General features: G+C 39.5%; 1 protein-coding gene across 3 annotated transcripts in view; it reads right to left on the reverse strand.

The window, feature by feature from the left end:
- Positions 1–342: 342 nt before the first annotated feature.
- PEX13 (peroxisomal biogenesis factor 13) overlaps positions 343–16,108 on the reverse strand; it is an 89,734-nt gene continuing 73,968 nt past the window's right edge. For all 3 annotated transcript variants that reach the window (XM_058428775.1, XM_058428774.1, XM_032178584.2), the window contains 2 exons: positions 3,760–3,885; positions 343–1,130 (listed from right to left, as the gene is read on the reverse strand). In XM_058428775.1, coding sequence (XP_058284758.1) covers positions 832–1,130; positions 3,760–3,885 — 425 coding nt within the window. In that variant the 3' untranslated portion in view covers positions 343–831. The remainder of the gene's footprint in view (positions 1,131–3,759; positions 3,886–16,108) is intronic.

Consider the following 16,108-nt stretch of genomic DNA (forward strand, 5'->3'; position numbering starts at 1 on the left):
GGCTTTCTCTATGTTGGTCAGGGTGGTCTCGAACTCCCAACCTCAGGTGATCTGCCCGCCTTGGCCTCCCAAAGTGCTAGGATTACAGGCGTGAGCCACCACACCTGGCTTGAAGAGATAAATAATTAAGTGATCCTTAGAAGAAATGGAACAGTTTGTAAGAAAGATAAATTTCAGACTTTTTGCTAGGAGGGAAGACTATTAGGGCTACATACTCTATCATTCTAGAACCATTTCCTTCAGAATGCTTCTGGGTGACCTTTTCAAGATAAATTTTTAAAAATACAGTAAAAGATAGTAGTGTCAGTTGTTTGTGGGTGAAAATATAAACCCAACACTGGATATAATACAGATCAGAAAATTTTATTATTGAGATTACTTAAGGTTGTAAAAAAAAAAAAAAATTTACCTTTTGCCTGTTCTCATACTGATATGTTATCACTCTATTTCTAAGGATTCCAAGTCAATTAATGTAGAACTTTTAAAAATATTAATGATCCCTACTGTACCAAACTGTCCATGCTATAGTTCATCAATCTTACTCTTCCAATAAACCTAGAGATTTAAATAAGATGAAAATGACAGTAGTCTCCATAATCTTAAAATCTAGGTGAAACAAATGTCCTTATGGTCCAATAATGTGTATAATAAAATGTAACCAGGTCACCAGATCAACATACTAGTGTGTAACTTTAATAATTTCTAGCAGCAAAACACCTGGAATAGCCAGTAACAAATGTTTTCATTGGATTGTACATTCATTTCTTTGTGAGAAATAATTTTAAAAAGTACTCTAAAGTATTGTTCAACTGCAGGCAAACATGAAAGATATCAAAGATCTTGCTTTTCTCCATCTTTCCCAGTGGAATCAGGTGCAACTGGAACCTTATTAGTTTCAACAAAAACAGATTCAAAGGCAGCTTCCTGTTCATCCAAAGAATCAGCAACCGTGGCTCCTTTAGTTAGTGTTGGGTTGGTAAAAGAGTGTTGCTGCTTGGAAATTTTACTTGATTCCACCGTCTTCCTACCTTTTCTTTTACCAAGAATTTTGACATAATTCGCAGGTATGAGTCCTGTTGTTTGGCCATCAAGGCTAGCCAGAAGCCAACCACGCACTTTGGGTTGTTGTTCTGATGGAAAAAAAGAGTCTTGTAATTACAATATACTTGGGAGGTCCAACAGAATATTAATGGTAAAATATCATATTCAGGAAAATCTGTTATGCTTACATAGTAGATAACAAATAGTACGTGCATATATATTCAAAATCAAATGCTGAGTAGGCTTAACAGCTCTAGGATCCATTCTTCTATTTTTATTTTATACTTACTAAATATTTCCTTCCACCTTGAAGAACATAAAGTTTATCATCAGTTGGTCCATTCATAGAGTAAGGAGATTTAGTTCTCTCAAAACTGAAAACATCAATGTCTTTCGTATTTTAAATTGGAGTCTAAAAAATGAGTATCTCATTCCTTCTCAACTGGCTAAGTTAGGAATAAGTATAGAAAAGATATACCTTTATGCACTCAGCTTTCTTGGCCTACTTTTGGCAAAAATATAAAATTCATTTCATGCGATTGTGATAAACAATCCTGAAGATAGTAAATATTAACTTCAATCCAAGATGGGCAAAAAATTTAAGACCTCTGTTATTTCTAGCCATATGATAAATAAAGGCAATACTCTAAGCTTAAAGAAAGATTATTTAATGTACTCAATTTTCTATGGTATTTTCCTATTTTATCTATATCTTTAAAAAGCTGCTTAACTGTTACAATTTTAGTTCAACATTATAATTTAGACACAATATAAGACTTTTTAATGTTTAATGCTCTAAATAACAGGAAAAAACAAATTTACCACGTCTATGACCGATTTTGTTCCAAATGCCCAAACACGCTTTCCTTGAGCAACGGAGGAAAGCCAAGAAGCAAGCTAGTGTTAAGAGGCACTATTCATTGAAGAATAATGAAATATAAAATTTTTCTGAAGTGTTATGTGACTGAAAGAAACCACATGACCTCTAATTAAAATTATCTGTGTTGTTCCTGTCTCTAACAACAAATCTTTAAAAAATCATTCATTTGAAATCCAAAATAGTAAATTGCTATTTTCCCTATAAGAAAAATATGAATAGGCCCAGTGTGGTGGTACACATCTGTAATTCCAGCACTTTGGGAGGCTGAGTCGGGCAGATCACAAGGTCATGAGTTCGAGACCAGCCTGACCAACATGGTGAAAGTCTGTCTCTACTAAAAATACAAAAACTAGCTGGGTGTGGAGGCAAGTGCCTGTAGTCCCAGCTACTCAGGAGGCTGAGGCAGGAGAATCACTTGAACCCGGGAGGCAGAGGTTGCAGTGAGCAGAGATCGTGCCACTGCACTCCAGCCTGAGCAACAGAGCGAGACTCTGTCTCAAAAAAAAAAAAAAAAAAAGAAAGAAAGAAAAATACGAATAGAATACCTAAAAGTCTAGAGGTTTGTTTTTTACTTTTTTCTTGAGACAAGGTTACACTACGTTGCCCAGGCTGGAGTGCAGTGGTGCTATTCCACAGGTGTGATTACAGTGTACTACAGCCTCAAACTCCTGGCCTCAAGTGATCCTCCTGCCTCAGCCCCTTGAGTAGGTGGGACTACAGGTGCACACCACTGCACCTCGCTTAAGTCTAGGTTTTTTGTAAAAGGGATGAGGCAAAGATTTAGTAATCTCATCCAAAATTTTCAATTATTTACATAGTAATGATTTGAACATTGAAGGTATTTCTTCTCTGCATAGAATGACTAAAACCAAAAAAAAAAAGGGTGAAGTTTCCATTAACAGATCCTTCCATGAAAAAACAGGCAGAGTTGTTAAAAGCACAAGGTCTCAAGTTAGACAAACCTAGATTCATAGTCCAGTTCTATTGCACCTTTGCTTTGTGATACTGGACAATTTACTTATTCTGAGTCTCAGTTTCTTCAAGTGTAAAACAAGTACAGGGTAATAATAGTACCACCTCACAGTATTATTCTAAGGCTTAAATGAAATATGTAAAATATAGTACCTTGTACATAGTTAAGTACTCAATAAATAATGTTATTGTTATTAGTACCTTTATCAACAAAACATCACTTTTTGCAATAAACTTGAATCCCCATAAATACACATATTTAAAAAAATCCACAAAAATCCTGATAATCATTACTCAGGAAGGGTGGAGGAAAAGGTCATTTTGCCTAGAGTCATTAAAAAGTATCAGTGACTTGGTCCAAAAATAAACCCGAGATGCGTATAAATTTCTTGCTGGGGTTCTATAATACTTCACGACAATATTTCTTAAACTACTCATGATGAAATTTCTGAGGTAAACACTACTGAATAAAGAAGCAACACCAGTCCCAGTAATCAAGGACTAACAGCAATGCTTAGATGATGTTAGATAATTCCTTTGCTTTATTAGATTTGTTATGTTTAGTTACTGACATCACATATTTGTGTGGGGATTAACAGTTTGAAATTCAAGTATTTTGAGTTTAGAAAAGCCTATATAAACAAAGCCTTTCCTTATCTCAGTGAAATACTATTAGAATAACTCTGCTGGGGCATTTCTTCCTGACTCCTCCAGATTTGGAAGCTCTAAATTGACATGAAAAAGAAGTTCTAGTAACTGTCTCTAAGTTAACTAACAACGAACAAGATCCTTTGTTGTAATTTTTAATACTGCATTTATGAATATCAAAATTTACAGATAATTCCAACTTATTCGTAATTTATTACCTTTGAGAGCTAAGTTCAGCATATCACCAGCCCGGAAAGAAATTTCTTCTTCAGATATGGCAGCAAAATCATATTCTGCTCTGGCAACTACATGGTCATCCTCACCACTTGCCCAGTTGATGCTGTCTATAAGCCAAATTAAAATTAGGTTAATAAAATTTACAAAAGAAAAATGCAGGTATTTCAATGGCTATGGTTTGCAAACGGCATAAATTTGCCAAGAGAAAAGTCCTCCCCTCCCAAGTAAAATCTATAATGAATACTATGTTAAATCAATAAAAGATCCACTAAAGATACCTATTATGAACTTTTTCCTTTCTTTAAGCTCCAACTTCCCGCTCCCTTACCATAAGCCAGGGGTTGGCAAATTTTTTCTGAAAAGGGTCAGATAGTTAGTATTTTAGACTTTGAAAGCCAAGAGGCAAAACAGGATATTGGGCAATTACTTTTATAAAAAGAGGAAACAAAATTTCCATAAATTTATTGACAAGATTAAAAATATAATAACCATGTTTCTTTTTTGTAATACAGGTCTATTTGGAAGTTACTTAGAAGAATGAAATATTTTGGGGGAAGGATATTTCACTTAATTGGAAATCAATTATAAATATTCATTTGCTAATTCTAATTTGTAATAAAATTTGAGGTACTGCATTTTTGAAAATGCCTTTTCACACAGATAGGTAATGTCAAATCCTAATATGAGTCTATGAGTATGTGGTTTTAATTGAGCATAGTTATTAGCTGGGAGAGTAGTAGGCCAGAATATAATTCTGTTAAATTCTTCTCTTGATATTTGCCTTTTACCATGTTATTATGTTGCAGATTAATCACTTCCAAATGAAGATTAAGTGGAAGTTCCTCAATTGCATAGTTAAATGGATTTTGAAATATGGAAATTTCCTTTGTGCTTGCATGGAGGTCCAAAAAACGCTCTAGCATTGTATTAATAACTTAAGCTTGGAAAATGTATCTGCTGCCAACTTGCGTGGGAATGGAGATACTGCTTGTGTTAACTTCTGACAGTCTGAGAGATACAAAGCAGTGTGACATTACCTGTGAGTCAAACTATATTAGGCGTTGTCAAAACTTTACTCCAGCATAGGTTTTGCATATAAGCACTGTTCTGCTTTGTGGTTTCAGTTTGAATTACTTAAGAATACAGGCCAGGCACCGTGGTTCACACCTGTAATCTCAGCACTTTGAGAGGCTGAGGCGGGTGGATCACCTGAGGTCGGGAGTTTGAGATCAGCCTGACCGACATGGAGAAACCCCATCACTACTAAAAATACAAAATTAGCTGGGCATGGTGGCGCATGCCTGTAATCCCAGTACTTTGAGAGGCTGAGACAGGGGAAATTGCATGAGTCCAGGAGTTCAAGACCAACCTGGACAACATAGGGAAACCTTGTTTCTACAAAAAAATAAACAAAATTAGGCAGATGTGGTGGCATGAACCTGTAGCCTCAGCTTGAATCGCTTGAACCTGGGAGGCAGAGGTTGCAGTGAGCCAAGACTGCAGTACTGCACTCCAGCCTGGGCAACTGAGAGAGGCCTTGTCTCAAAAAGAAAACAACAACAAAGAATATAACTAAGTCTGGGCTGGACATGGTGGTTCATGCCTATAATCTCACTCAGCACTTTGGGAGGCTGAGGCAGGATTGCTTGAGGCCAGGAGTTCAAGACCAGACTGAGCAACACAGTGGATATGGATCTCGTCTCCACAATAAATAAATAAATTGGCCAGGTGTGGTGATGTGTACTTCTAGTACTAGCTACTTGGGAAGCTGAGGTGGGAGAATCATGTGAGCCCAAGAGTGAGGTTGCAGTGACCTATGATCATGCTACTGCACTCCAGCCTGGCTGACAAAGCAAGACCCTGTCTCCAAAAAGAACTCAGAATTTAACTAAGTCTGCAGTAAAAGGTGATTTCCAAAGCTGAATGGGTTTAATAACAATAGCTGAAAAGGAGTTCTGTTCAGAAAAATTTCATTCTTGGCCTCAATCTCAAAAAAAATAAAATAAAACTTAAGCCTTGTTCTGCCATTGAATTGCCATGCGGTAGGGCAAGTCGGGATCTTCAGCTTCTGTATCTGACAAAAATTCACAAAACTGACAATGATTATGTCACAAGAGTGAATAAACTTTACCTTGACACTACTAGTTCAATAACACATGATAAATTCAAATATTTTCTGCAGTGTGGCTGCTGATGAATAATACAATGAATAACCATAAACAAAAAAACTATTTTCAAAAGCTTTGTAACTTTTGTCCAACTAGGCCTTTTCCTGCTCCACCTATAATTTTCACCATTATCAGGTGCAACACATCTTAGCAGATTCAGGTTGTACGGAATCAGTGTTTTCACCTTCTTTGAAAATGTTCTTGTCTGTAGTTGAACCATGACTATTCACAGAGGCTAATTCTTCAGTCATTTCCAATTCATCATTGACTTCTCAAACAACTAAGCAGTACTGTCTTTTTTTTTTTTTTTCTTCAGTAGAGACGGGGTTTCACCACGTTAGCCAGGATGGTCTTGATCTCCTGACCTCATGATCCGCCTGCCTCGGCCTCCCAAAGTACTAGGATTACAGGCATGAGCCACCAAGCCTGGCCTGTCTTTGTTTTATGCTACTTTAACAGAATACTATAGACTGGGTAATTTGTAAACAATGAAAGTTTATTTGCTCACAGTTCTGGGGGCTAGGAAATCCGAGATCAAGGGGCATTTGGTAAGGGCCTTCTTGTTGTGTCATAACATGGCAGGAGGCATCACATGGCAAAAGAGTGCACACGAGAGAGTAAGAGGGCCGAACTAGCTTGTATAACAAACTCATTCTCAAGATAATGAACTCACTCCCATGATGACAACATTTGGCCAACAGATTTAGCAAGTATTAATATCCATTGGGTCATGATGAGCCAAGGAAAAACATTCAAATCATTTGTCTTATTTTAAGTTGGCCATGTTGTTCAAAATGCCGTCAACTCTTCAAGAAACTGTTCTCACTGAGAAGCTAATAACCTTAAACAAGTTTACTTTCTCTGGACATATTTTTTTTGGTTGTTGCGATTACCATGAGTAAACAGGTTTCCTTGCTTGGGTAACACATGAACCTCTCAGGAACTTATTTTGGTTGCAGCCTCATTTTATTTTATTTTTCTTTTGATGAGGAAATTCTGCTGTGATGAGAATTCCATTTTAAATTTTCTAATTTTTTTGACTGTTGATTTTCTGTGATGAGTGCTCAATCTGGTAATGTTGATGTGCAGTATAGCCATTTAACATAGCTATAGTGTCACTGTATAATAGTTTTTTTACCATCTAATTCAATAACAGAATAATTCATACTATACTGTGCCTTGAAAATATGACACTCAAAGTACACTTTTTTCTTGTGTGCCATGTATGCATTCATAATTTTAAAAAAACCCACTGTAGTATAACAATGTATGTATTACTCATCATGCTATCAAGTTATAACTAAGTTACTGAAATTTGTAGTGGGCAGAGCAAAAGTGAAGCCATCGGAATTTCACACATAGTCTCTGTGCAAACTATTCAATTCCACTGTTACAGTGGAAAAGCAGCCATAACAATATGTATGGAAATAAGTGTGGCTGTGCTCCAATACAACTTTATTAATGAAATTCGAATTCTATATAATTTTCACATCACAAATTATTTCAATTTTTAAAACGTTCTTTTAATTTTCCAACAACTGAAAAGTATAAAAACCATTTTTAGCTTGTGAGCTGTACAAAAATAGGAGCAGGCCAGATCTTGCCCACAGGCCATGGTTTGCCAACCCCTGCTCTAAGAGCTAAAGTAATAGGACCTCAATTTTGCTTCTCCTCAAAAATCTCTTTGTATCATTACCGATTTCCTCTCCTTTTGACTCAGATAAAAAACTGTCCTTCCTTTTCACCTGCCAGGTTCCGTAAGATCACACCCTCTCTTACTTCCTATAGTAGCTTCTTCATCATTTAACTCCTATCTTTCCCTTATTTATAACTGTTCCTTCTCTACTGACTCCTTTCTTTTAGCCTAAAAACATTCTCAGATCTCCTCACTTCTGAAAAGACAAAGCAAAACAAAAAACTGACAATCTCCCACCACAACAACTTGATCACTCAATTTGGCCATTCTTTTCCTCCCTCCTTCCATTCACTGCTAATCTTTTCTTTTTTCACATCTTCTGACTTTATTTACCCTTCATCCTCTGCTACAGTTTCTGTCTTCTCCACTGTACCAAAACTACTTGCTGGAGCTTGATGACTTCCAGTTGCCAGATCTAATAATCTTTTCTCAGTTTTTGATCTTATTGTAGAACCTTACATCATTCATCATCCTTCCACTCTTCCTCCATAATGCAGCAATATGGTTCTACTTCTGTTCTTCCTGATTTCCATCTTACTCTGTCTTCTTTTCTGTCTTTCTATGATAGTAGTATCATTCACTTGTATTAGTTCTTCCATTTATTTATTTTGAGACGGGGTCTTACTGTGTCACCCAAACTGGAGTACAGTGGTACAATCTCAGCTCACTTCAGGCTCAACCTCCAAGGCTCAAGCCACCCTCCCATCTCAGCCTCCCAAGTAACTGGGACTATAAGCACGCACCACCACACCCGGATAATTTTTGTAATTGTTGTAGAGACAGGTTTTCCCTATGCTGCACAGGCTGGCCTTAAACTTCTGGGCTCAAGTGATTTGCCAGGCTTAAGCGATCTGCAGGCCTCATCCTCCCAGTGTTGGGATTACAGGGGTGAGTAATCCCAATCTGACTCTATCTCAGGACCCATGTCACTGCCATGCTGAGCCAAGCCACCATCATTTCTCACTTGAATTAAGGTAATGGCCACTTGACTCTCCTGATTGGTTTCTTCTGCCCTAGCTCTACCTACAAACCATTCTTAGCAAAAAGGTATATATACATATATATATATGTATATATTTATATTTATATTTAATACTTTAAGTTCTAGGGTACATGTGCACAATGTGCCGGTTACAGAGGTATACATGTTATCATGTTGGTTTGCTGCACCCATCAACTCGTCATTTACATTAGGTATTTCTCCTAATGCTATCCCTCTCCAAGCCCCTCCACCCCCTGACAGGCCCCGGTGTGTGATACTCCCTGCCCTGTGTCCATGTGTTCTCATTGTTCAACTCCCACCTATGAGTGAGAACATGCGGTGTTTGGTTTTCTGTCCTTGTGACAGTTTGCTGAGAATGATGGTTTCCAGCTTCATCCACGTCCCTGCAAAGGACATGAACTCATCTTTTTTTATGGCTGCATAGTATTCCATGGTGTATATGTGCCACATTTTCTTAATCCAGTCTATCATTGATGGACATGTGGGCTGGTTCCAAGTCTTTGCTATTGTGAACAGTGCCACAATAAACATATGTGTGCATGTGTCTTTATAGTAGCACGATTTATAATCCTTTGGATATATACACCCAGTAATGGGATCACTGGGTCAAACGGTATTTCTAGTTCTAGATCCTTGAGGAATCGCCCCACTGTCTTCCACAATGGTTGAACTAATTTACACTCCCACCAACAGTGTAAAAGCATTCCTATTTCTCCACATCTTCTCCAGCATCTGTTGTTTCCTGACTTTTTAATGATCATTCTAACTGGCATGAGATGGTATCTCATTGTGGTTTTGATTTGCATTTCTCTGATGACCAGTGATGATGAGCATTTTTTCATATGTCTGTTGGCTGCATAAATGTCTTCTTTTGAGAAGTATCTGTTCATATCTTTTGCCTACTTTTTGATGGGTTTTTTCTTGTAAATTTGTTTAAGTTCTTTGTAGGTTCTGGACGTTAGCCCTTTGTCAGATGGGTACATTGCAAACATTTTCTCCCATTCTGTAGGTTGCCTGTTCACTCTGATGATAGTTTCTTTTGCTGTGCAGAAGCTCTTTAGTTTAATTAGATCCCATTTGTCTATTCTGGCTTTTGTTGTCATTGTTTTTGGTGTTTTAGTCATGAAGTCTTTGCCCATTCCTATGTCCTGAAGGTGTTGCTTAGGTTTTCTTCTTGGGTTTTTATGGTGTTAAGTCTTACATTTAAGTTTTTAATCCATCTTGAGTTAATTTTTGTATACAGTGTAAGGAAGGAATCCAGTTTCAGCTTTCTACATATGGCTAGCCAGTTTTCCCAACACCATTTATTAAATAGGGAATCCTTTCCCCATTTCTTGTTTTTGTCAGGTTTGTCAAAGATCAGATGGTTGTAGATGTGGTGTTATTTCTGAGGCCTCTGTTCTGTTCCATTGGTCTACATATCTGTGTTGGTACAAGTACTATGCTGTTTTGGTTACTGTAGCCTTGTAGTATAGTTTGAAGTCAGGTAGCGTGATGCCTCCAGCTTTGTTCTTTTTGCTTAGGATTGTCTTGGTTATGTGGGCTCTTTCTTGGTTCCATATGAACTTTAAAGTAGTTTTTTCCAATTCTGTGAAGAAAGTCATTGGTAGCTTGATGGGGATAGCACTGAATCTATATATTACCTTGGGCAGTATTGCCATTTTCACGATATTGATTCTTCCTATCCATGAGCATGGAATGTTCTTCCATTTGTGTCCTTTTTTATTTCATTGAGCAGTGGTTTGTAGTTCTCCTTGAAGAGGTCCTTCACATCCCTTGTAAGTTCGATTCCTAGGTATTTTATTCTCTTTGTACTAATTGTGAATGGGAGTTCACTCATGATTTAGCTATTACTGGTGTATAGGAATGCTTGTGATTTTTGCACATTGATTTTGTATCCTGACACTTTGCTGAAGTTGCTTATCAGCTTAAGGAGATTTTGGGCTGACACAATGGGGTTTTCTAAATATACGACCATGTCATCTGCAAACAGAGACAATTTGAGTTCCTCTTTTCCTAATTGAATACCCTTTATTTCTTTCTCTTGCCTGACTGCCCTAGCCAGAACTTCTAACACCATGTTGAATAGGAGTGGTGACAAAGGGCATCCTTGTCTTGTGCCAGTTTTCAAAGGGAATGCTTCCACTTTTTGCCCATTCAGTATGATATTGGCTGTGGGTTTGTCATAAATATCTCTTATTATTTTGAGATACATTCCATCAATACCTAGTTTATTGAGAGTTTTTAGCATGAAAGACTGTTCAATTTTGTTGAAGGCCTTTTCTGCATCTATTGAGATAATCATTTGGTTTTTGTCTTTGGTTCTGTTTATGTGATGGATTACGTTTATTGATTTGCGTATGTTGAACCAGCCTTGCATCTCAGGGATGAAGCCAACTTGATCATGGTGGATAAGCTTTTTGATGTGCTGCTGGATTCAGTTGGCCAATATTTTATTGAGGATTTTTGCATCGATGTTCATCGGGGATACTGGCCTACAATTCTTCGGTGTGTGTGTTTCTCTGCCAGGCTTTGGTATCAGGATGATGCTGGCCTCATAAAATGAGTTAGGGAGGATTCCCTCTTTTTCTATTGATTGGAATAGTTTCAGAACGAATGGTACCAGCTCCTCTTTCTACCTCTGGCAGAATTTGGCTGTGAATCTGTCTGGTCCTGGACTTTTTTTGGTTGGTAGGTTATTAATTATTGCTTCAATTTCAGAACCTGTTATTGGTCTATTCAGAGATTCAACTTCTTCCTGGTTTAGTCTTGGGAGGGTGTATGTGTCCAGGAATTTATCCATTTCTTCTAGATTTTCTAGTTTACTTACGTAGAGGTGTTTATAGTATTCTCTGATGGTAGTTTGTATTTCTGTGGGATCGGTGGTGATACCCCTTTTATCATTTTTTATTGCATCTATTTGATTCTTCTCTCTTTTCTTCATTAGTCTTGCTAGCAGTCTATTTTGTTGATCTTTTCAAAAAACCAGCTCCTGGATTCATTGATTTTTTGAAGGGTTTTTTGTGTCTCTATCTCCTTCAGTTTTGCTCTGATCTTAGTTATTTCTTGCCTTCTGCTAGCTTTTGAATTTGTTTGCTCTTGCTTCTCTAGTTCTTTTAATTGTGATGTTAGGGTGTTGATTTTAGATCTTTCCTGCTTCTTGTGGGCATTTAGTGCTATAAATTTTCCTTTACACACTGCTTTAAATGTGTCCCAGAGATTCTGGTATGTTGTGTCTTTGTTTTCCTTGGTTTGAAAGAACATATTTCTGCCTTCATTTTGTTATTTACCCAATAGTCATTCAGTAACAGGTTGTTCAGTCTCTATGTAGTTGTGTGGTTTTGAGTGAGTTTATTAATCCTGAGTTCTAGTTTGATTGCACTGTGGTCTGAGAGGCAGTTTGTTGTGATTTCTGTTCTTTTACATTTGCTGCGGAGTGTTTTACTTCCAATTATGTGGTCAATTTTAGAATATGTGAGATGTGGTGCTGAGAAGAATGTATACTCTGTTGATTTGGGGTGTAGAGTTCTGTAGATGTCTATTAGGTCCGCTTGGTCCAGAGGTGAGTTCAAGTCCTGGATATCCCTGTTAAACTTCTGTCTCATTGATCTAATATTGACAGTGGGGTGTTAAAGTCTCCCATTATGATTGTGTGGGAGTCTAAGTCTCTTTGTAAGTCTCTAAGGACTTACTTTATGAATCTGGGTGTTCCTGTATTGGATGCATATATATTTAGGACAGTTAGCTCTTCTTGTTGAATTGATCCATTTACCATTATGTAATGGCCTTGTCTCTTTTGATTTTTGTTTAAAGTCTGTTTTATCAGAGACTAGGATTGCAACTCCTGCTTTTTTTTTGCTTTCCATTTGCTTGGTAGATCTTCCTCCATCCCTTTATTTTGAGCCTATGTGTGTCTTTGAACAAGAGATGGGTCTCCTGAATACAGCACACCCATGGGTCTTGACTCTTTATCCAATTTGCCAGTCTGTGTCTTTTAATTGGGGCATTTAGCCCATTTACATTTAAGGTTAACATTGTTATGTGTGAATCTGATCCTGTCATTATGATGTTAACTGGTTATTTTGCCCGTTAATTGATGCAGTTTCTTCATAGTGTTGATGGTCTTTACAATTTGGCATGTTTTTGCAGTGGCTGGTACCAGTTGTTCCTTTCCATGTTTAGTGCTTCCTTCAGGAGCTTTTGTAAGGCAGGCCTGGTGGTGACAAAATCTCTAAGCATTTGCTTGTCTGTAAAGGACTTTATTTCTCCTTCACTTATGAAGCTTAGTTTGGCTGGATATGAGATTCTGGGTTGAAAATTATTTTAAGAATGTTGAATATTGGCCCCCATTGTCTTCTGGCTTATAGGGTTTCTGCTGAGAGCTGCTGTTAGTCTGATGGGCTTCCCTTTTTGGGCAATCTGGCCTTTCTCCCCGGCTGCCCTTAACATTTTTTCCTTCATTTCAGCCTTGGTGAATCGGACAATTAACGTGTCTTGGGGTTGCTCTTCCGAGGAGTATCTTCGTGGTGTTCTCTGTATTTCCTGAATTTGAATGTTGGCCTGCCTTGCTAGTTAGGGAAGTTCTCCTGGATAATATCCTCAAGAGTGTTTTCTAACTTGGTTTCATTCTCCCCATCACTTTCCGGTACATCAATCAAACATAGATTTGGTCTTTTCACATAGTCCCGTATTTCTTGGAGGCTTTGTTCATTTCTTCTCACTCTTTTTTCTCTAATCTTGTATTCTCGTTTTATTTCATTAATTTGATCTTCAATCACTGATATCCTTTCCTCCACTTGATCGAATAGGCTTTTTTTTTTTTTTTTTTTTAAGACGGGGTTTCGCTCTTGTTGCCCAGGCTGGAGTACGATGGCGCGATCTTGGCTCACTGCAACCTCCGCCTCCCGGGTTCAAGCGATTGTCCTGCCTCAGCCTCCCTAGTAGCTGGGATTACAGGCATGTGCCAACACGCCTGGCTAATTTTGTATTTTTAGTAGAGATGGGGTTTCTCCATGTTGGTCAGGCTGGTCTCAAACTCCCAACCTCAGGCGATCTGCCCACCTTGGCCCCACGAAGTGCTGGGATTACACGCGTGAGCCACCGTGCCTGGCCACTGAATCAGCTATTGAAGCTTGTGTGTGCATCACGAAGTTCTTGTGCTGTGGCTTTTAGCTCCATCAGGTCATTTAAGGTCTTCTCTACACTGTTTATTCTGGTTAGCCATTCATCTAACCTTTTTTCAAGGTTTTTAGCTTCTTTGCGATGGGTTAGAACATGCTCCTTTAGCTCGGAGACATTTGTTATTACCGATCGTTGGAAGCCTACTTCTGTCAACTTGTCAAACTCATTCTCCACCCAGTTTTGTCCCCTTGCTGGCGAGGAGCTGCGATCCTTTGGAGAAGAGGCGCTCTGGTTTTTGGAATTTTCAGCTTTTCTGCTCTGGTTTCTCCCCATCTTTGTAGTTTTATCTATCTTTGGTCTTTGATGTTGGTGACCTACAAATGGGGTTTTGGTATGGATGTCCTTTTTGTTGATGTTGATGCTATTCCTTTCTGTTGTTAGTTTTCCTTCTAACAGTCAGGCCCCTCAGCTGCAGGTCTGTTGGAGTTTGCTGGAGGTCCACTCTAGACCCTGTTTGCCTGGGTACCACCAGCAGAGGCTGTAGAACAGCAAATATTGCTGCCTGATCCTTCCTCTGGAAGCTTTGTCCCAGAAGGGCACCCACCTGTTTGAGGTGTCTGTTGGCCCCTACTGGGAGGTGTCTCCCAGTCAGGATACACAGGGTCAGGGACCTGCTTGAGGAAGCAGTCTGTGTTCTTGGAGTTCAAACACCGTGCTCAGAGAACCACTGCTCTCTTCAGAGCTGTCAGACAGGGACGTTTAAGTCTGCAGAAGCTGTCTGCTGCCTTTTGTTCAGCTATGCCCTGCCCACAGAGATGGAATCTAGACAGGCAATAGTCCTTGCTGAGCTGCAGTGGGCTTTGCCCAGTTCGAGCTTCCCGGCTGCTTTGTTTACACTGTGAGCTACTCAAGCCTCAGCAATGGCAGATGCTGCCCCCGCCCCATCAAGCTGCAGTGTTGCTGGTTGATCTCAGACTGCTGCGCTAGCAGTGAGCAAGGCTCCGTGGGTGTGGGACCTGCCGAGCCAGGCATAGGAGGGAATCTCCTGGTCTGCCAGTTGCGAAGACCATGGGAAAAGCGTGGTATTTGGGCAGGAGTGTACCGTTCCTCCAGGTACAGTCACTCATGGCTTTCCTTGGCAGGAAAGGGAAATCCCCTGACCCCTTGCACTTCCTAGGTGAAGCGATGCCCTGCCCTGCTTCGGCTCGTCCTCTATGGGCTGTACCCACTATCCAACCAGTCCCAATGAGATGAACTAGGTACCTCAGTTGGAGATGCAGATATCACCCACCTTCTGCGTCGATCTCGCTGGGAGCTGCAGACCAGAGCTGTTCCTATTTGGCTATCTTGGAAGCGACTGCCCGCAAAAAGGTATTCTTTTTAAAACCTAAGTCGGCTGGGTGCAGTGGCTCATGCCTGTAATCCTAACACTTTGGGAGGCTGAGGTGGGCAGACTGTCTGAGCTCAGGAGTTTGAGACCAGCCTGGGCAACACGGCGAAAACCCGTCTCTACTAAAATACAAAAAAGTAGCCGGATGTGGTGGCCTACACCTGTAGTCCTAGCTACTCGGGAAGCTGAGGCAGGAGAACTGCTTTAACCCAGGAGGTGGGTGGAGGTTGCAGTGAGCTGAGATCGCACCACTGCACTCCAGCCTGGGTGATAGAGCAAGACTCTGTCTCCTGAAAAAACCAAAACCAAAACCAAAAAAAAACCTAAGTCCGGACATATTACTCCTTTGCTCACAAATCTCCAATGGCTTCCCATTTTGGAATAAAGGCCAATGTTCTTACACATGTCTACAACTTATACCATCTACTCCCTTCATCTCCTGCCACTAACACTTTGCTCCAATCACACTGGCCTCCTTCCTGTTCCCATGATATGCCACTTACATACCTCTGCATTTTTGCTGTTCCCTATGCCTCAAAACACTCTTCCTTCAAAGAGCTGTAGGACTTATTCCCTTAACTCCTTCAGGGAGGCGTTCCCTGACTATATGTAGCACTGCAACCCCTGTTCCTCCTCCTGACACTCCCAATATTCTTCCCAGTTTTTTTCCCCTATAGCACTTACCAGTACCTTCTGGCTTACTATGTATTTTACTTATTTATTTACTGTTTCTCCCTATTTGGTTGCCACAAAGGCAGAGAATTTTTTTTTTTTTTTTTTTTGAGACGGAGTCTCGTTCTGTTGCCCAGGCTGGAGTGCAGTGGCGCAATCTCGGCTCACTGCAAGCTTCGCCTCCTGGGTTCACGCCATTCTCCTGCCTCAGCTTCTCCGAGTAGCTGGGACTACAGGCGCCCGCCACCACGCCTGGCTAATTTTTTGTATTTTTAGTAGA

Source organism: Hylobates moloch, unplaced genomic scaffold (genome assembly GCF_009828535.3).
Source record: "Hylobates moloch isolate HMO894 unplaced genomic scaffold, HMol_V3 SCAFFOLD_15, whole genome shotgun sequence".
Classification (NCBI taxonomy): Eukaryota; Metazoa; Chordata; class Mammalia; order Primates; family Hylobatidae; genus Hylobates; species Hylobates moloch.